The sequence below is a fragment of the Polyodon spathula genome, chromosome 16 (assembly GCF_017654505.1).
Source record: "Polyodon spathula isolate WHYD16114869_AA chromosome 16, ASM1765450v1, whole genome shotgun sequence".
In the NCBI taxonomy this organism is placed as follows: Eukaryota; Metazoa; Chordata; class Actinopteri; order Acipenseriformes; family Polyodontidae; genus Polyodon; species Polyodon spathula.
The window spans coordinates 18,980,108-19,000,391 of NC_054549.1; the positions used below are offsets into that span (position 1 = coordinate 18,980,108).

General features: G+C 43.5%; 1 protein-coding gene across 3 annotated transcripts in view; it reads right to left on the reverse strand.

Annotated features, from left to right (window-relative positions):
• LOC121328823 (arf-GAP with coiled-coil, ANK repeat and PH domain-containing protein 3-like) overlaps positions 1 to 20,284 on the reverse strand; it is a 159,402-nt gene that overhangs the window by 42,374 nt on the left and 96,744 nt on the right. For all 3 annotated transcript variants that reach the window (XM_041273911.1, XM_041273912.1, XM_041273910.1), the window contains exons 6-8: positions 19,514 to 19,697; positions 12,384 to 12,428; positions 6,740 to 6,835 (exon numbers count right to left, since the gene is read on the reverse strand). In XM_041273911.1, the coding sequence (XP_041129845.1) occupies positions 6,740 to 6,835; positions 12,384 to 12,428; positions 19,514 to 19,697 (325 nt within the window). The remainder of the gene's footprint in view (positions 1 to 6,739; positions 6,836 to 12,383; positions 12,429 to 19,513; positions 19,698 to 20,284) is intronic.

Genomic DNA, 20,284 nt, shown 5'->3' on the forward strand with positions numbered 1-20,284 from the left:
TTACCCAATAAAGTTACCAAACCAAAGTAAAAGAAAGACACACAGGACTACAACAATATACTCTCACTGTGGGCTCACAGAGAGACACACATGACTTCAACAATGTACTGTCACTGTGGGCTCACAGAGAGACACACAGGACTTCAACAATGTACTGTCACTCTGGACTCACACTGACTGAAACAAATTAGAATCACTGAATGATGAAATATCAAGAGAGCTGTATTCTCTAACTGTCTACAGTACATGAGTTAGCATTAAACATTTTATTGAATGCACCGGCCATGGTCCCTCTTTCCCTAAGGTACAATGTGTGCAAGTTATATAAGCATGGTTAGGCAAACAGCACAGCCAGGAATAATAAAAAAAAAAAAAAAAAAAAAAAAACATTTGCTTGAGGCAGCATCACATAACTGCCTTTGCATTGAGAGGCTGAATGTGGTTCACACTAAAGAGCTAAAGAGCAGTATATACAGCAAGCAGACTCCTGCTTTTCATTAGCACAAAGTGTCACAGAATGATAAAAACAGCTTCCATGATTTCAAACTCTACTAGAATAACTGTTAGTTGCAATGGGACAGACTTACAGGAACAGAACAGCATTTCCGAATGACTGGAGGCAATTCTATCATCAGTGCTGATCCGCTTCCTAGCAGCAGATTGATCTCAAAGTCTTAAAGGATCCCAGTGACTCAGCATGAACAGCATGGCTTGGTAACCCATTCCATCCCCTCAGCCCTCTCTGTGTAAAGAAGGTCTCCTACCCTCTGTCCAGTCTACTCTACTTCATTTCCAACCCTGTGCCCTGGTTTACTTTACAGAGCTCCACATATTATTCTATTCTCTTTCATATCTGTGCTTGAATGATACAGAGAACCTAAAGGCTTTTTCTACTTGTCCACCCATATTACAATGCTTTTTATCAGAGCTAAATTGCTGCACAAGACATTAAACTCATATGGCCTCTGCTGAAACAACTTCAAGGAGTACGTGTTTTTTTTTGGCCGTCACTTGCAGGCAGAAAACTGGCAAAACAGTTCAAACTTAAAAAAAGAAAACAAGACAATAACAACTATTCTGTTTAGAAAATGAGCTTTTGCCTTGCACTTGTACAGGGGCTCCTAAGCTCCAGGTTCTTTGCTTTTAAAATAAGAGGGTAAGAAACACTGTTCTAATTCCCATTCCATAGGGCTCTAAATAAGTTGAGTGATCTGTAGAAAGTGCCCCTGCTAATAGAAACACTCACCTCTGTGCGCCCCCTCCTCTCTCATGCGCCTCACAGCTCTACCCAGCTCTTCATGACATAATTCAAAAGCCCACGGTTACAATGCCAGCTGGCCCGCATTATCTTTCCTCCCTGTGAGAGATTAAAGCCAGCAAGCTGCTTCCACGCTTTACTGTCCAAGATAGAAAAGTTTCTCTTTGCAACCCAGGATTTCAATGGCAGGGAATTGCCCCTAGAGTTCTGTCCCCACATCTTGTTTGCCCCTCACTTGTTTAAAGTCCAGTTTCATTCAGTCTCCTGACTCAGTGATTTGCTGGTATTTAGTATATCCTATTGATCTCTGACAACTATCACTAGCCTAGCCTGGTACGATCATAATCAGCTCTCATACCTAAATCAGCTAAATCAGAAATGCTATGGCACTTTTTAAATAAGCCAATACTAGGGTATTCATATTAAATGCAGAAAGCGTTCACAGCAGTAACGTGTACCCCTTTCACCTCACTGGATCCGTACACTGTATTGAAGAACCGCTCACAATGACTGCAATATCATAGCAGCCTAGGACAGAAGCTACAGCACACTCTCTTCATACAGAAGCTACAGCACACACTCTTCATACAGAAGCTACAGCACACTCTCTTCATACAGAAGCTATAGTACACTCTCTTCATACAGAAGCTACAGCATACTCTCTTCATACAGAAGCTACAGCACACACTCTTCATACAGAAGCTACAGCACACACTCTTCATACAGAAGCTATAGTAAACTCTCTTCATACAGAAGCTACAGCACACTCTTCATACAGAAGCTATAGCACACTCTCTTCATACAGAAGCTACAGCACACACTCTTCATACAGAAGCTACAGCACACTCTCTTCATACAGAAGCTATAGTACACTCTCTTCATACAGAAGCTACAGCACACTCTCTTCATACAGAAGCTACAGCACACTCTCTTCATACAGAAGCTACAGCACACACTCTTCATACAGAAGCTATAGTACACTCTCTTCATACAGAAGCTACAGCACACTCTCTTCATACAGAAGCTACAGCACACTCTCTTCATACAGAAGCTATAGTACACTCTCTTCATACAGAAGCTACAGCACACACTCTTCATACAGAAGCTATAGTACACTCTCTTCATACAGAAGCTATAGTACTGTGGCAGAGCAAAGCTCTGCCCTTTTTAAATTGGCAGGGATGGGGTTAACTTCCCCTGCCTGCCTGGGTTTATTATGTTCAGGTGGCTGGGGTTGATTAGTTGATTAGGTTGATTAACGATCAATCAGCGCCCAGCCACCTGATATAAAAGGAGGCCTCTGCTTCTCATTTGGGGAGAGGGAGCTGAGGAAGCAGGTTGGTTTTTTTTTGGTTGTTTGGAGAGCTTGAATCCAGTGAAGGCATTGCCCAGCCTGGAAATTGTTATTTTTGTAAGTTTTGCTTTTTGTCTTTCTTTGTGTTGAAATTGCTTTGTTTTGGCCCTTGTGCCCTTTCATTTTTGTGTTTATTTATAATAAAATAGTTATTTTTTTTGAACTGCAGTCTGTCTCTGGGCCTCTATCCACTCGCCAACCTGCCACATTTGGTGTGAGAAGTGGGATAGCGCCACCTAGAGGCTCAGAGCAGTATTTTTGTTTTGTTTTGTGGAATTTTTGGGAATTTTTTTTTTTTTTTTTTTTTTTTTTTTTTTTTGAAAAAAAAAAAAAATGGGAAAGAAGAGCAGACAGCGGCAAAGGCAGGAAAAGCAGCAGCAGCTGAAGAAATGTAAGCTGCTGCAGCCACCGCTGGAGGACCCGGCCAGCCTCTTCCCCTGGTGTTCCTGGTGTGGGAAGGAGGACCATCGTTGGCGGTCCTGCCCAGACGTGCCACCGGCAAACTGGTGTGGCCGGTGTGAGGAGGACGGCCACAACTGGGCAGGATGCCCCTACAACCAGGCCCAGGAAGAGGTGCCGTGTTCACCCCGGGCATCAGGGGCCACCCCACTACCTCCAGCACCACCACCTTCACCACCGTCCCAGGAGATCTGGGACTGGTTGATGCACCCTGAGGCAGACCTCGTCCACGATCTCCCCATAGTTATCAACACGCTGTGGCGTCGAGATGGGGAGAGGTGGGAACAGTGGGAGGAACAACACCACCCGGCGTCCTTCCCAGAGGTTGCCCTCATGGTGGTTAATTACCTGGCTGTAGACATGGGAGATGCCCCGGTCACTCCAATAAAGAGGGGTGAGCCGCCTTCCCGAGAGCCAGAGAGGGGTGAGCCGCCTTCCCGAGAGCCAGAGAGGGGTGAGGAGCTGCCGTCGCTCCCAGAGCCAGAGAGGGGTGAGGAGCTGCCGTCGCTCCCAGAGCCAGAGAGGGGTGAGGAGCTGCCGTCGCTCCCAGAGCCAGAGAGGGGAGGAGGAGCTGCCGTCGCTCCCAGAGCCAGAGAGGGGTGAGGAGCTGCCGTCGTCCCCAGAGCCAGAGAGGGGTGAGGAGCTGCCGTCGCTCCCAGAGCCAGAGAGGGGTGAGGAGCTGCCGTCGCTCCCAGAGCCAGAGAGGGGTGAGGAGCTGCCGTCGCTCCCAGAGCCAGAGAGGGGTGAGGAGCTGCCGTCGCTCCCAGAGCCAGAGAGGGGGAGGAGCTGCCGTCGCTCCCAGAGCCAGAGAGGGGTGAGGAGCTGCCGTCGCTCCCAGAGCCAGAGAGGGGTGAGGAGCTGCCGTCGCTCCCAGAGCCAGAGAGGGAGGAGGAGCTGCCGTCGCTCCCAGAGCCAGAGAGGGAGGAGGAGCTGCCGTCGCTCCCAGAGCCAGAGAGGGAGGAGGAGCTGCCGTCGCTCCCAGAGCCAGAGAGGGAGGAGGAGCTGCCGTCGCTCCCAGAGCCAGAGAGGGAGGAGGAGCTGCCGTCGCTCCCAGAGCCAGAGAGGGAGGAGGATCTGCCGTCGCTCCCAGAGCCAGAGAGGGAGGAGGAGCTGCCGTCGCTCCCAGAGCCAGAGAGGGGTGAGGAGCTGCCGTCGCTCCCAGAGCCAGAGAGGGAGGAGGAGCCGCCGTCGCTCCCAGAGCCAGAGGGGGAGGAGCCGCCGCCGCCGCTCTCAGAGCCCGAGAGGGAGGAGCCACCGCCGCCGCTCTCAGAGCCCGAGAGGGAGGAGCCGCCGCCGCCGCTCTCAGAGCCAGAGAGGGAGGAGCCGCCGCCGCTCTCAGAGCCCGAGAGGGAGGAGCCGCCGCCGCTCTCAGAGCCCGAGAGGGAGGAGCCGCCTCCGCCACCAGAGGGAGCCGGGCCGGCCGTCGCCGCCTCCGCCACCAGAGGGAGCCGGGCCGCCGTCGCCGCCTCCGCCACCAGAGGGAGCCGGGCCGCCGTCGCCGCCTCCGCCACCAGAGGGAGCCGGGCCGCCGTCGCCGCCTCCGCCACCAGAGGGAGCCGGGCCGCCGCCGCCGCCTCCGCCACCAGAGGGAGCCGGGCCGCCGCCTCCGCCACCAGAGGGAGCCGGGCCGCCGCCGCCGCCGCCTCCGCCACCAGAGGGAGCCGGGCCGCCGTCGCCGCCTCCGCCACCAGAGGGAGCCGGGCCGCCGTCGCCGCCTCCGCCACCAGAGGGAGCCGGGCCGCCGCCTCCGCCACCAGAGGGAGCCGGGCCGCCGTCGCCGCCTCCGCCACCAGAGGGAGCCGGGCCGCCGTCGCCATGCTACCTTGGACATTCGGGGCCCCCTCAACCAAAGAAGGCTTGGGGGCTCCGACATCAACCCCGCCCACCACCACCCACCATAACAGCCCACCCAAGGGACATAATTGGACTCTTTGGGGGGAAGGGGGGAGTTGGCCGATTGCGGCCGGTGTACGTTGTACATGGGGGGAGGTGTGTGGCAGAGCAAAGCTCTGCCCTTTTAAATTGGCAGGGATGGGGTTAACTTCCCCTGCCTGCCTGGGTTTATTATGTTCAGGTGGCTGGGGTTGATTAGTTGATTAGGTTGATTAACGATCAATCAGCGCCCAGCCACCTGATATAAAAGGAGGCCTCTGCTTCTCATTTGGGAGGAGGGAGCTGAGGAAGCAGGTTGGTTTTTTTTTTGGTTGTTTGGAGAGCTTGAATCCAGTGAAGGCATTGCCCAGCCTGGAAATTGTTATTTTTGTAAGTTTTGCTTTTTGTCTTTCTTTGTGTTTAAATTGTTTTGTTTTGGCCCTTGTGCCCTTTCATTTTTGTGTTTATTTATAATAAAATAGTTATTTTTTTGAACTGCAGTCTGTCTCTGGGCCTCTATCCACTCGCCAGCCTGCCACAAGTACACTCTCTTCATACAGAAGCTATAGCACACACTCTTCATACAGAAGCTATAGTAAACTCTCTTCATACAGAAGCTACAGCACACTCTTCATACAGAAGCTACAGCACACTCTCTTCATACAGAAGCTACAGCACACACTCTTCATACAGAAGCTATAGTACACTCTCTTCATACAGAAGCTATAGCACACTCTCTTCATACAGAAGCTACAGCACACACTCTTCATACAGAAGCTACAGCACACTCTCTTCATACAGAAGCTACAGCACACTCTCTTCATACAGAAGCTATAGTACACTCTCTTCATACAGAAGCTATAGTACACTCTCTTCATACAGAAGCTATAGTACACTCTCTTCATACAGAAGCTATAGTACACTCTCTTCATACAGAAGCTATAGCACACTCTCTTCATACAGAAGCTATAGCACACTCTCTTCATACAGAAGCTATAGCACACTCTCTTCATACAGAAGCTACAGCACACACTCTTCATACAGAAGCTACAGCACACTCTCTTCATACAGAAGCTACCCATTCATTACACTCTCTTCATACAGAAGCTACAGCACACTCTCTTCATACAGAAGCTATAGTACACTCTCTTCATACAGAAGCTACAGCACACTCTCTTCATACAGAAGCTATAGTACACATGAGCAATTCATTGTACCACAAAGGATATAAAACTAAACCCTCTATCCACAGCACAGCACCCCATTCATTACACCAAACCCTCTATCCACAGCACAGCATCGCACCCCATTCATTACACCAAACCCTCTATCCACAGCACAGCACCCCATTCATTACACCAAACCCTCTATCCACAGCACAGCAACCCATTCATTACACCAAACCCTCTATCCACAGCACAGCACAGCAACCCACTCATTACACCAAACCCTCTATCCACAGCACAGCAACCCATTCATTACACCAAACCCTCTATCCACAGCACAGCACAGTACAGCAACCCATTCATTACACCAAACCCTCTATCCACAGCACAGCACAGCAACCCATTCATTACACCAAACCCTCTATCCACAGCACAGCAACCCATTTGTTACATCAAACCTTCTATCCACAGCACAGAACAGCAACCCATTCATTACACCAAACCCTCTATCCACAGCACAGAACAGCAACCCATTCATTACACCAAACCCTCTATCCACAGCACAGCACAGCAACCCATTCATTACACCAAACCCTAAACGCCTGAGTGCGAGTGGCGTCTTTCTCTCACCTCTGCTGCAAGCTTCTTCATGTAGGGGTCGATTTCATCGAGCAGCTTGTAGCCTTGTTGATAGAAAGTGTACTGCGAGTGCATGAAAGACAGCATCTGTAAAAACATCAACAGTGTTCCACATGAGAAACCTACAAACTAAATCTTGTTTTAAAAGTGCAATGTTTTCTAGTGGTGTTGTTTAATTAACTTTAAAATTGTCATATATGATTTAGTCAAATCCTCAAGTATTTTACAATGAGAGGTATACATTGTTCTTGTTGTTACACCATTGAATACAATGTTCTTGTTGTTACAGCACTGAGATGTATACAATGTTCTTGTTGTTAGAGTATTGAAAAAGCTTGTTTGCATCCTGCCCCAGGCTGTTCAGAGTCAGATTTGCAGGCAACACGTTTCCAGTGCTGCATTCTAAGTGATGCAGTATATTTGCAGGCAGTGTGTTTCCAGTGCTGCATTCTAAGTGATGCAGTATATTTGCAGGCAGTGTGTTTCCAGTGCTGTATTCTAAGTGAAGCAGCATATTTGCAGACAGTGTATTTCCAGTGCTGTATTCTAAGTGAAGCAGTATATTTGCAGGCAGTGTGTTTCCAGTGCTGTATTCTAAGTGATGCAGTATATTTGCAGGCAGTGTGTTTTCCAGTGCTGTATTCTAAGTGAAGCAGCATATTTGCAGACAGTGTATTTCCAGTGCTGTATTCTAAGTGATGCAGTATATTTGCAGGCAGCGTGTTTCCAGTGCTGTATTCTAAGTGATGCAGTATATTTGCAGGCAGTGTGTTTCCAGTGCTGTATTCTAAGTGATGCAGTATATTTGCAGGCAGTGTGTTTCCAGTGCTGTATTCTAAGTGATGCAGTATATTTGCAGGCAGTGTGTTTCCAGTGCTGTATTCTAAGTGATGCAGTATATTTGCAGGCAGTGTGTATTCTAAGTGATGCAGTATATTTGCAGGCAGTGTGTTTCCAGTGCTGTATTCTAAGTGATGCAGTATATTTGCAGGCAGTGTGTTTCCAGTGCTGTATTCTAAGTGATGCAGTATATTTGCAGGCAGTGTGTTTCCAGTGCTGTATTCTAAGTGATGCAGTATATTTGCAGGCAGTGTGTTTCCAGTGCTGTATTCTAAGTGATGCAGTATATTTGCAGGCAGTGTGTTTCCAGTGCTGTATTCTAAGTGATGCAGTATATTTGCAGGCAGTGTGTTTCCAGTGTATTCTGTATATTTGCAGGCAGCGTGTTTCCAGTGCTGTATTCTAAGTGATGCAGTATATTTGCAGGCAGTGTGTTTCCAGTGCTGTATTCTAAGTGATGCAGTATATTTAAGTGAGTGCAAGTGATGCAGTATATTTGCAGGCAGTGTGTTTCCAGTGCTGTATTCTAAGTGATGCAGTATATTTGCAGGCAGCGTGTTTCCAGTGCTGTATTCTAAGTGATGCAGTATATTTGCAGGCAGTGTGTTTCCAGTGCTGTATTCTAAGTGATGCAGTATATTTGCAGGCAGTGTGTTTCCAGTGCTGTATTCTAAGTGATGCAGTATATTTGCAGGCAGCGTGTTTCCAGTGCTGTATTCTAAGTGATGCAGTATATTTGCAGGCAGTGTGTTTCCAGTGCTGTATTCTAAGTGATGCAGTATATTTGCAGGCAGTGTGTTTCCAGTGCTGTATTCTAAGTGATGCAGTATATTTGCAGGCAGTGTGTTTCCAGTGCTGTATTCTAAGTGTGCAGTATATTTGCAGTTTCCATATTCTAAGTAGTGTGTATTTCCAGCGCTGTATTCTAAGTGATGCAGTATATTTGCAGGCAGTGTGTTTCCAGTGCTGTATTCTAAGTGATGCAGTATATTTGCAGGCAGTGTGTTTCCAGTGCTGTATTCTAAGTGATGCAGTTTATTTGCAGGCAGTGTGTTTCCAGTGCTGTATTCTAAGTGATGCAGTATATTTGCAGGCAGTGTGTTTCCAGTGCTGTATTCTAAGTGATGCAGTATATTTGCAGGCAGTGTGTTTCCAGTGCTGTATTCTAAGTGATGCAGTATATTTGCAGGCAGTGTGTTTCCAGTGCTGCATTCTAAGTGAGTGTGTTTCCAGCAGCAGTATATTTGCAGGCAGTGTGTTTCCAGTGCTGTATTCTAAGTGATGCAGTATATTTGCAGGCAGTGTGTTTCCAGTGCTGTATTCTAAGTGATGCAGTATATTTGCAGGCAGTGTGTTTCCAGTGCTGTATTCTAAGTGATGCAGTATATTTGCAGGCAGTGTGTTTCCAGTGCTGTATTCTAAGTGATGCAGTTTATTTAGTGTGTTTCCAGTGTTGTATTCTAAGTGATGCAGTATATTTGCAGTGTTTCCATGCTAAGTATATTTGCAGGCAGTGTGTTTCCAGTGCTGTATTCTAAGTGATGCAGTATATTTGCAGGCAGTGTGTTTCCAGTGCTGTATTCTAAGTGATGCAGTATATTTGCAGGCAGTGTGTTTCCAGTGCTGTATTCTAAGTGATGCAGTATATTTGCAGGCAGTGTGTTTCCAGTGCTGTATTCTAAGTGATATTTGCAGCATATTTGCAGATGCAGTATATTTGCAGTGTGTTTCCAGTGCTGTATTCTAAGTGATGCAGTATATTTGCAGGCAGTGTGTTTCCAGTGCTGTATTCTAAGTGAAGCAGCATATTTGCAGACAGTGTATTTCCAGTGCTGTATTCTAAGTGATGCAGTATATTTGCAGGCAGCGTGTTTCCAGTGCTGTATTCTAAGTGATGCAGTATATTTGCAGGCAGTGTGTTTCCAGTGCTGTATTCTAAGTGATGCAGTATATTTGCAGGCAGTGTGTTTCCAGTGCTGTATTCTAAGTGATGCAGTATATTTGCAGGCAGAGTGTTTCCAGTGCTGTATTCTAAGTGATGCAGTATATTTGCAGGCAGTGTGTTTCCAGTGCTGTATTCTAAGTGATGCAGTATATTTGCAGGCAGTGTGTTTCCAGTGCTGTATTCTAAGTGATGCAGTATATTTGCAGGCAGTGTGTTTCCAGTGCTGTATTCTAAGTGATGCAGTATATTTGCAGGCAGTGTGTTTCCAGTGCTGTATTCTAAGTGATGCAGTATATTTGCAGGCAGTGTGTATATTTCCAGTGCTGTATTCTAAGTGATGCAGTATATTTGCAGGCAGTGTGTTTCCAGTGCTGTATTCTAAGTGATGCAGTATATTTGCAGGACAGTGTGTTTCCAGTGCTGTATTCTAAGTGATGCAGTATATTTGCAGGCAGTGTGTTTCCAGTGCTGTATTCTAAGTGATGCAGTATATTTGCAGGCAGTGTGTTTCCAGTGCTGTATTCTAAGTGATGCAGTATATTTGCAGGCAGTGTGTTTCCAGTGCTGTATTCTAAGTGATGCAGTATATTTGCAGGCAGTGTGTTTCCAGTGCTGTATTCTAAGTGATGCAGTATATTTGCAGGCAGTGTGTTTCCAGTGCTGTATTCTAAGTGATGCAGTATATTTGCAGGCAGTGTGTTTCCAGTGCTGTATTCTAAGTGATGCAGTATATTTGCAGGCAGTGTGTTTCCAGTGCTGTATTCTAAGTGATGCATTATATTTGCAGGCAGCATGTTTCCAGTGCTGTATTCTAAGTGAAGCAGCATATTTGCAGGCAGTGTGTTTCCAGTGCTGTATTCTAAGTGATGCAGTATATTTGCAGGCAGTGTGTTTCCAGTGCTGTATTCTAAGTGATGCAGTATATTTGCAGGCAGTGTGTTTCCAGTGCTGTATTCTAAGTGATGCAGTATATTTGCAGGCAGTGTGTTTCCAGTGCTGTATTCTAAGTGATGCAGTATATTTGCAGGCAGTGTGTTTCCAGTGCTGTATTCTAAGTGATGCAGTATATTTGCAGGCAGTGTGTTTCCAGTGCTGTATTCTAAGTGATGCAGTATATTTGCAGGCAGTGTGTTTCCAGTGCTGTATTCTAAGTGATGCAGTATATTTGCAGGCAGCATGTTTCCAGTGCTGTATTCTAAGTGATGCAGCATATTTGCAGGCAGTGTGTTTCCAGTGCTGTATTCTAAGTGATGCAGTATATTTGCAGGCAGTGTGTTTCCAGTGCTGTATTCTAAGTGATGCAGTATATTTGCAGGCAGTGTGTTTCCAGTGCTGTATTCTAAGTGAAGCAGCATATTTGCAGACAGTGTATTTCCAGTGCTGTATTCTAAGTGATGCAGTATATTTGCAGGCAGTGTGTTTCCAGTGCTGTATTCTAAGTGATGCAGTTTATTTGCAGGCAGTGTGTTTCCAGTGCTGTATTCTAAGTGATGCAGTATATTTGCAGGCAGTGTGTTTCCAGTGCTGTATTCTAAGTGATGCAGTATATTTGCAGGCAGTGTGTTTCCAGTGCTGTATTCTAAGTGATGCAGTATATTTGCAGGCAGTGTGTTTCCAGTGCTGTATTCTAAGTGATGCAGTATATTTGCAGGCAGTGTGTTTCCAGTGCTGTATTCTAAGTGATGCAGTATATTTGCAGGCAGTGTGTTTCCAGTGCTGTATTCTAAGTGATGCAGTATATTTGCAGGCAGTGTGTTTCCAGTGCTGTATTCTAAGTGATGCAGTATATTTGCAGGTTTCCAGTGTGATGCAGTTTCCAGTGCTGTATTCTAAGTGATGCAGTATATTTGCAGGCAGTTTCCAGTGTGTTTCCAGTGCTGTATTCTAAGTGATGCAGTATATTTGCAGGCATGTGTTTCCAGTTGTATTCTAAGTGGCAGTATATTTGCAGACAGTGTTTCCAGTGCTGTATTCTAAGTGATGCAGTATATTTGCAGGCAGTGTGTTTCCAGTGCTGTATTCTAAGTGATGCAGCATATTTGCAGGCAGTGTGTTTCCAGTGCTGTATTCTAAGTGATGCAGTATATTTGCAGGCAGTGTGTTTCCAGTGCTGTATTCTAAGTGATGCAGTATATTTGCAGGCAGTGTGTTTCCAGTGCTGTATTCTAAGTGATGCAGTATATTTGCAGGCAGTGTGTTTCCAGTGCTGTATTCTAAGTGATGCAAGTTATTTGCAGGCAGTGTGTTTCCAGTGCTGTATTCTAAGTGATGCAGTATATTTGCAGGCAGTGTGTTTCCAGTGCTGTATTCTAAGTGATGCAGTATATTTGCAGGCAGTGTGTTTCCAGTGTTGTATTCTAAGTGATGCAGTATATTTGCAGGCAGCGTGTTTCCAGTGCTGTATTCTAAGTGATGAGTTTGCAGTGTATTCTAAGTGATATTTGCAGGCAGTGTGTTTCCAGTGCTGTATTCTAAGTGATGCAGTATATTTGCAGGCAGTGTGTTTCCAGTGCTGTATTCTAAGTGATGCAGTATATTTGCAGGCAGTGTGTTTCCAGTGCTGTATTCTAAGTGATGAGGTATATTTGCAGGCAGTGTGTTTCCAGTGCTGTATTCTAAGTGATCTACTTCAAGGATCTAAGCAGTGACATAGCCGCTCACACTCATAAATGAAGCATATTAATTGCCTGATTTTGAAATAAAAGTTTAAACTTTTATCAAATAATTTACACATTTCCTTTATTATCATGATACAAACCTGACTGCCGCTTGATTCCTCTGTTAAATATATTTACACATTTCACACAAAAGTTATTTTTGTTACATCCATAAGAAAAAAATTCATCTTACCGCATCTAATATTTCAAATTTCTTCTTTGCCTGAAGAACACTGATCTAAGAGAGAGTGACAGACACACCATTAGAATACAGTGTGGTTCTGAGACGAGCCAGACAGACTGAAGTAGACAAAGAGGTTTATGAACGTCCTTGTAAATAAGAGTCGCTAATATATTATGATCAGGGCTGTGCCAGTGATCTGAGCTCTGAGTTTTCAAGAGCTATTACAAAAATCAGACAGTCTGTAACCTTTCACACCCGAGTCTCTGGACCTTCAGCTGAGTACTAGAGTGGTGTAGAAGACCCACGGCTTTAGCATGGGCCTCACAGCTGGCTGTATGATTTATAAAAGTAGCGCTCAAAACCAGAACCAGGCACAAGTAGAGTCCCTTGGATTTCTCAGAACAGCTCATACATTTACAACATGCATCCTGTGATTCACACGTGAACAATTACAGACTTCAAGTTTAACACAAGATCTTTTATTTAAAAAAAAACATATAGTCATGAAAGAGAATCCCTATTATTACAGCTTATAATATTTTGTAGTATAAATGTTCCATGTTTTTTTGTCTTTTTTAGACTGGGGTACATTCTGGCCTTTACAAGCCAATCACTCTCCCTTCCTCCTCCCTTTCCTCTCTCTAAAACAGTGTTTACTGTGTGACTCTTTCTTAACTCTTACATCGAATTCACTGTATGTCAAATGCGCAGTTTTAAAATGAAAGGTTACTTCTGCTTTGCTTCTGACACGGTTCAATCTGACCCAGACTATTATATAAGCACGCCTATTTTCAGTGTCATGTCTCTTATTCAAAGTGTATCCCATGGTGTAAATTTGTTTGCGTCACTACATTTAATCCACACTGCTTCAAAACCAACTGGAATGAACAGCAATTACAGTCGTTATGGAAACGCTACCTTAGTGTTTGAGTCATTTTTTTTTCCATCACACAAATGAATCTACAACTAAGCAAGTGCAACTGTGGTGGCTCAGGTTTATGAAGGCGTGTGAGAAAACAAATAAATCATTTGAAACTGTGATGCATCAGTGTCTGCCAGCAAGCTATCGAGCACCTGTCAGTGAAAGCCTTGAAGAGAGCCGAACTTCCTCGCACTGAGAGGCGGTTCTTTGTAGTAATTTGAAGCTGTGTGGAAAGAACTATCAAAGCAAACCCTAAATGCAGTGTTCTCCCCGATTCAGTATGTCTGCTATGCCCAGTCCCTGCAGCAGCTCTACGCACCAGCTCAGCCACTGCAGCTCTCCCTGTGACAGCTTAGTGAAGAACAGCACCTTCACCCAGCCAGGCTCCTGACTCCATGACTCGCCCTGCACACCATGAGGCCGTCTCTTTAGCAGGAGAGCCACACGGGGACACCCCCCCAATGAACTTATATTGTTTAAGATTATTTCATAACTTTCTGCTTTACAGCCTTCAAATTCAAAAATAAGTCTTTCCACTCAATGCCACCTAGTGGAATCCATTTGGAATACAATCAAACTAGAAGCTAAGGAGTAAAATCATTCAGAGCTAACAGAACTAACAAACAGATACTGTTTTATTGTGCCGTTACTTCAATGTCGCAAACATCATTAGACCCTTTATTTTAAAAGACACATGGTATTGTATATAGTATTGTACATGTATGTATTGCATTACAGTAGGGCAGCATGTTTCTGGTCTCTACTGGTCACTTCTTCACAACTTCTGAAAGGTCCATTCATTTCAAAATTAATTTCAAATTGGAGTCATGCATCACTAAATTCAAAGTACTATTTCTTACTGGCCAAAGCTCATAATTAAACGTGTGTGTGTGTGTGTGTGTGTGTGTGTGTGTGAGGGAGGGAGGGGTGTAATTATACTGCTTCCCAGCAGGCACAGTGAATTATGCATAAGTAAAAGATTGTCAGAATTCATCAGGCACAAGCTTCCCAAAGGGGTTGCTTTACATTCATAACAGGACAGTGAATAACGCATGAGCATGTACACAAAATAAATGACAACTAGAACATATCAGTAACACTCACCCCCTTTCAAAATTGCACATTCAGCATGAGGAAAAAGAAGATGGCCATGACTGCGAGGATGAAACTCTCACTGATATATTAAATGCCATGCTATTGTGCTTATTATTGTGATTGTTATTCTACTGGCGAATGAGCTGTGGTTTACTATGCATCGTGCATGCTGTATATCAAGTGTGTTTGATTTATGACGGTGTATTGTTGTATTTAGATTAGGGCACTTCCCTTAATGAAGATGCTGTAGCATTACAAGCATTACATGTCGGACAAGGGTTTTGTTATAGGCATATGTTGGGTAATCTTCCAAGAGAAGGGGTTATTAAATGTTCAGTCTTTACTGGTAATAGTTGGAATAGTTTGGAAACAAAGGCAGTATTCATGCAGGTTAAACACAAACGTGTAAATGAGAAGAAACACAAAAAAAAAAAGCTCAAAAAAGTATCCAGTGCAAAATTAAAGATTAGCAAGAGACTGTTTCCTGCATGTGAAGACCTCCGTGTTCCTGACAGAGTCATGTGATTGACGGTGGGGGTAAGCACCGACCATCACTCTGTTACAATGACATACATCAACAGTATGTACGGACTAGTACAGAATTAGCAAGGAAATATTTAATCACAATATATGCAAATATGTAAGTCTCACTTCATACAGAGGGATGAACACACACACACAACAGGTTTGATGGAAATACACTACCATCTAGTACGTATTTATTATATTGTATCTATAACAAATATCAGTTATAAATATAAATGTTTTATATTCTTTATCATCATTGAAACATTAGAATACATATATATATATATATATATATATATATATATATATATATATATATATATATATATATATATATATATATATATACAGTGCCTTGCAAAAGTATTCAGACCCCTGACCAATTCTCTCATATTACTGAATTACAAATGGTACATTGAAATTTTGTTCTGTTCAATATTTTATTTTTAAACACTGAAACTCAGAATCAATTATTGTAAGGTGACATTGGTTTTATGTTGGGAAATATTTTTAAGAAAAATAAAAAACTGAAATATCTTGATTGCATAAGTATTCAACCCCCACACATTAATATTTGGTAGAGCCACCTTTCGCTGCAATAACAGCTTTAAGTCTTTTGGGGTAAGTATGTACCAGCTTTCCACACAGCGTCGGAGTGATTTTGGCCCATTCTTCTTGGCAGATTTGCTCCAGGTTGTTCAGGTTGGTTGGACGACACCTGTGGACCGCAATTTTCAAATAGTGCCACAGATTCTCAATGGGATTGAGATCAGGACTTTGACTGGGCCACTGTAGGACATTCACCTTTTTGTTCCTGAGCCACTCCAATGTTGCTTTGGCCTTGTGCTTGGGATCATTGTCCTGCTGAAAGGTGAATTTCCTCCCAAGCTTCAGTTTTTTAGCGGACTGAAGCAGATTCTCTTGCAGTATTTTCCTGTATTTTGCTCCATCCATTCTTCCTTCAATTGTAACGAAGACAGAATAATTAAAACAGAGGTCAGAGAACCACCAGCAAACCCAGACCACAGCATGGTCTCATTTGAAGTGCTTTTTAAAACCCCAAAAGTAATGACTAAAGCTAATGTTTACAATTTTAGAAAAGCAAACTATGAAGGTATGAAACAGAGACTAACAGAAGTAGATTGGAGTAAAATAGAGAAAACATCCACAGAAAAGGGATGGCTGTTCTTCAAAAACGTAGTACTAGAGGCGCAAAACAATTACATCCCTAAAGTAGACAACTCTAAATGTAAAACTAAATTGCCAAAATGGTTTAATTGATCAATTAAAAAAAATATTCAGCGAAAAAGGGCACTTTACAGAGCATTAAAAAGGGACCAAAAAGAAAATACACAGAAAGAGTACACGAAACTGCAAACGCAAGTCAAAAAGGAAGTTAGAAAGGTCAAGAGAGAAATAGAATTGAACATTGCTAAGGGGGCTAAAACCAATTCCAAAATGTTTTTCCAATATTACAACAACAATAGAACATTCAAAGAGGAGGTTAAATGTCTAAGAGATACAAATGGCAAAATCGTAGATGAAGAAAAAAAATAGCAAATATATTAAATGATTACTTTTCACAAGTTTTTAAAAAGGAGGGTACGGACAACATGCCCCACATGTCATCCAGTTCCTATCCAGTTTTAAATAACTTTAGCATAACTGAGGCAGAAGTGTTAAAGGGACTAGGAGCTCTTAAAATAAACAAATCCCCTGGGCCGGATGAGATCCTCCCAGTAGTACTCAAGGAAATGAAAGAAGTAATTTACAAACCGCTAACCAAGATCATGCAGCAGTCTCTCGACACAGGGGTGGTACCGAAAGACTGGAAAATTGCAAACGTAATACCGATCCACAAAAAGGGAAACAAAACTGAACCAGGTAACTACAGACCAGTAAGCCTGACTTCTATTATATGCAGACTTATGGAAACTATAATAAGATCCAAAATGGAAAATTACCTATATGGTAACAGGGTCCTGGGAGACAGTCAGCATGGTTTTAGGAAAGGGAGATCGTGTCTAACTAACTTGCTTGATTTTTTTGAGGATGCAACTTCGGTAATGGATAATTGCAAAGCATATGGCATGGTTTATTTAGATTTCCAGAAAGCTTCTGACAAAGTCCCACACAAGAGATTAATTCTTAAACTGAATGCAGTAGGGATTCAAGGAAACACAGGTACATGGATTAGGGAGTGGTTAACATGTAGAAAACAGAAAGTACTGATTAGAGGAGAAACCTCAGAATGGAGTGTGGTAACCAGTGGAGTACCACAGGGATCAGTATTAGGTCCTCTGCTATTCCTAATCTACATTAATGATTTAGATTCTGGTATAGTAAGCAAACTTGTTAAATTTGCAGACGACACAAAAATAGGAGGAGTGGCAAACACTGTTGCAGCAGCAAAGGTCATTCAAAATGATCTAGACAAGGTTCAGAACTGGGCAGACACATGGCAAATGACATTTAATAGAGAAAAGTGTAAGGTGCTGCATGCAGGAAATAAAAATGTGCATTATAAATATCATATGGGAGATACTGAAATTGGAGAAGGTATTTATGAAAAAGACCTAGGAGTTTTTGTTGACTCAGAAATGTCTTCATCTAAACAATGCGGGGAAGCTATAAAAATGGCCAACAAGATGCTCGGATACATTGTGAAAAGTGTTGATAAATCAAGGGAAGTAATGTTAAAACTGTACAATGCATTAGTAAGACCTCATCTTGAATATTGTGTGCAGTTCTGGTCACCTCGCTATAAAAAAGATATTGCTGCTCTAGAAAGAGTGCAAAGAAGAGCGACCAGAATTATTCCGGATTTAAAAGGCATGTCATATGCAGACAGGCTAAAAGAATTGAATCTGTTCAGTCTTGAACAAAGAAAACAATTCAGCGACCTAATTCAAGCATTCAAAATTCTAAAAGGTATTGACAATGTCGACCCAAGGGACTTTTTCAACCTGAAAAAAGAAACAAGGACGAGGGGTCACAAATGGAGATTAGACAAAGGGGTATTCAGAACAGAAAATAGGAGGCACTTTTTTACAAAGAGAATTGTGAGGGTCTGGAATCAACTCCCCAGTAATGTTGTTGAAGCTGACACCCTGGGATCCTTCAAGAAGTTGCTTGATAAGATTCCGGGATCAATAAGCTACTAACAACCAAATGAGCAAGATGGGTCGAATGGCCTCCTCTCGTTTGTAAACTTTCTTATGTTCTTATACTCTTATGTGACAAGATGCCTAGTCCCTGCTGCTGAGAAGCATCCCCACAGCATGATGCTGCCACCACTATACTTCACTGTAGGGATGGTGTGTCTTGAGGCATGGGCAGTGTTAGGTTTGCGCCACATATAGCGCTTTGAGTTTTGGCCAAAAAGTTTTATCTTGGTCTCACCTGACCACAAAACCTTTTCCCACATCGCAGCTGGGTCACTCTCATGCTTTCTGGCAAACTCCAGACGTGCTTTCAGATGGTACTTTTTGAGTAACGGCTTCTTTCTTGCCACCCTCCCATACAGGCCAGTGTTATGCAGAGCTCTTGATATGGTTGACTGATGCACCATTACTCCACTCCCAGCCACTGAACTCTGTAGCTCCTTCAAAGTGATTGTTGGCCTCTCTGTGGCTTCTTTTCTCGGCAGTGCCTGGGTGGTGTGATGCAGCTTCCTCTTCCTGATTATTGATCCAACTGTGCTCACTGGGATATCCAAACACTTGGATTTTATTTTGTACTCTTTTCATAATTTATGTATTTGTATTACTTTATCTCTAACTTCTGTAGAATGCTCTTTGGTCTTCATTTTCCTTCAGATTCACAGCCTTACCAATGATCCTTCAACAGTGGGGTTTTTATCCAGAAAATGTGACAGCAACTTTAATGGTTCACAGGTGGAAGCCAATGGTAAGGTAATTGTGTCCTCGTTAGGGCAATTTCTTTCATCGGTGCAAACTGGGAGCTTCCACAACACAGGGGTTGAATACTTATGCAAGCAAGATATTTCAGTTTTTTATTTTTCTTAGCAATATTTCCCAACATAAAACCAATGTCACCTTACAAGAATTGATTCTGAGTTTCAGTGTTTAAAAATAAAATATCAAACAGAACAAAATTTCAGTGTACCATTTGTAATTTGGTAATATGAGAGAATTGGTCAGGGGTCTGAATACTTTTGCAAGCCACTGTATATATATATATATATATATATATATATATATATATATATATATATATATATATATATATATATATATATACACGTAGTCTTGTGCCTGGTGTCTGAAGCACACGCTGCTCACCTGCAGCACGTAGTCTTGTGCCAGGTGTCTGAAGCACACGCTGCTCACCTGCAGCACGTAGTCAAGTGCCAGGTGTCTGAAGCACTAGCTGCTCACCTGTAGCATGTAGTCGAGTGCCAGGTGTCTGAAGCACTAGCTGCTCACCTGCAGCATGTAGTCGACTGCCAGGTGTCTGACGCACTAGCTGCTCACCTGCAGCACATAGTTGAGTGACAGGTGCCTGAAGCACTATCTGCTCACCTGCAGCATGTAGTAGAGTGCCAGGTGTGTCTGAAGCACTAGCTGCTTACCTGCAGCACGTAGTCGAGTGCCAGGTGTCTGAAGCACTTGCGGGTGACGGTGAGGGTTCCCATGGCTTCCTCTGCCTCGTGGGGTTTGTTTCGGGGGGCCTGTGCATTCTTCACCTGTGCGATCTCCACGTCTTCCCTCACTTTATCAAACTGCTTCTTGGTCTCTTTGAATTTCCGCACATCCCTGAAACACAACAAATGTTAATCCTAAAAAGCACATGGACGTTCTCAAAGCTGCTTACTCTGAAGTGTCATTAGCACAATGCTCTTCTGAAAGGAAAAATAAACCCCTACACAGGATAAGAGGTACTGCAATCCTGACAAATCCTTCAGAATGATCTACACACAGGATAAGAGTTAGAGCAATCCTGACAAATCCTTCAGAATGATCTAAACACAGGATAAGAGTTAGAGCAATCCTGACAAATTCTTCAGAATGATCCACACACAGGATAAGAGGTACTGCAATCCTGACAAATCCTTCAGAATGATCTAAACACAGGATAAGAGTTAGAGCAATCCTGACAAATCCTTCAGAATGATCTACACACAGGATAAGAGGTACTGCAATCCTGACAAATCCTTCAGAATGATCTAAACACAGGATAAGAGGTACTACAATCCTGACAAATCCTTCAGAATGATCTACACACAGGATAAGAGGTACTGCAATCCTGACAAATCCTTCAGAATGATCTAAACACAGGATAAGAGGTACTGCAATCCTGACAAATCCTTCAGAATGATCTAAACACAGGATAAGAGTTAGAG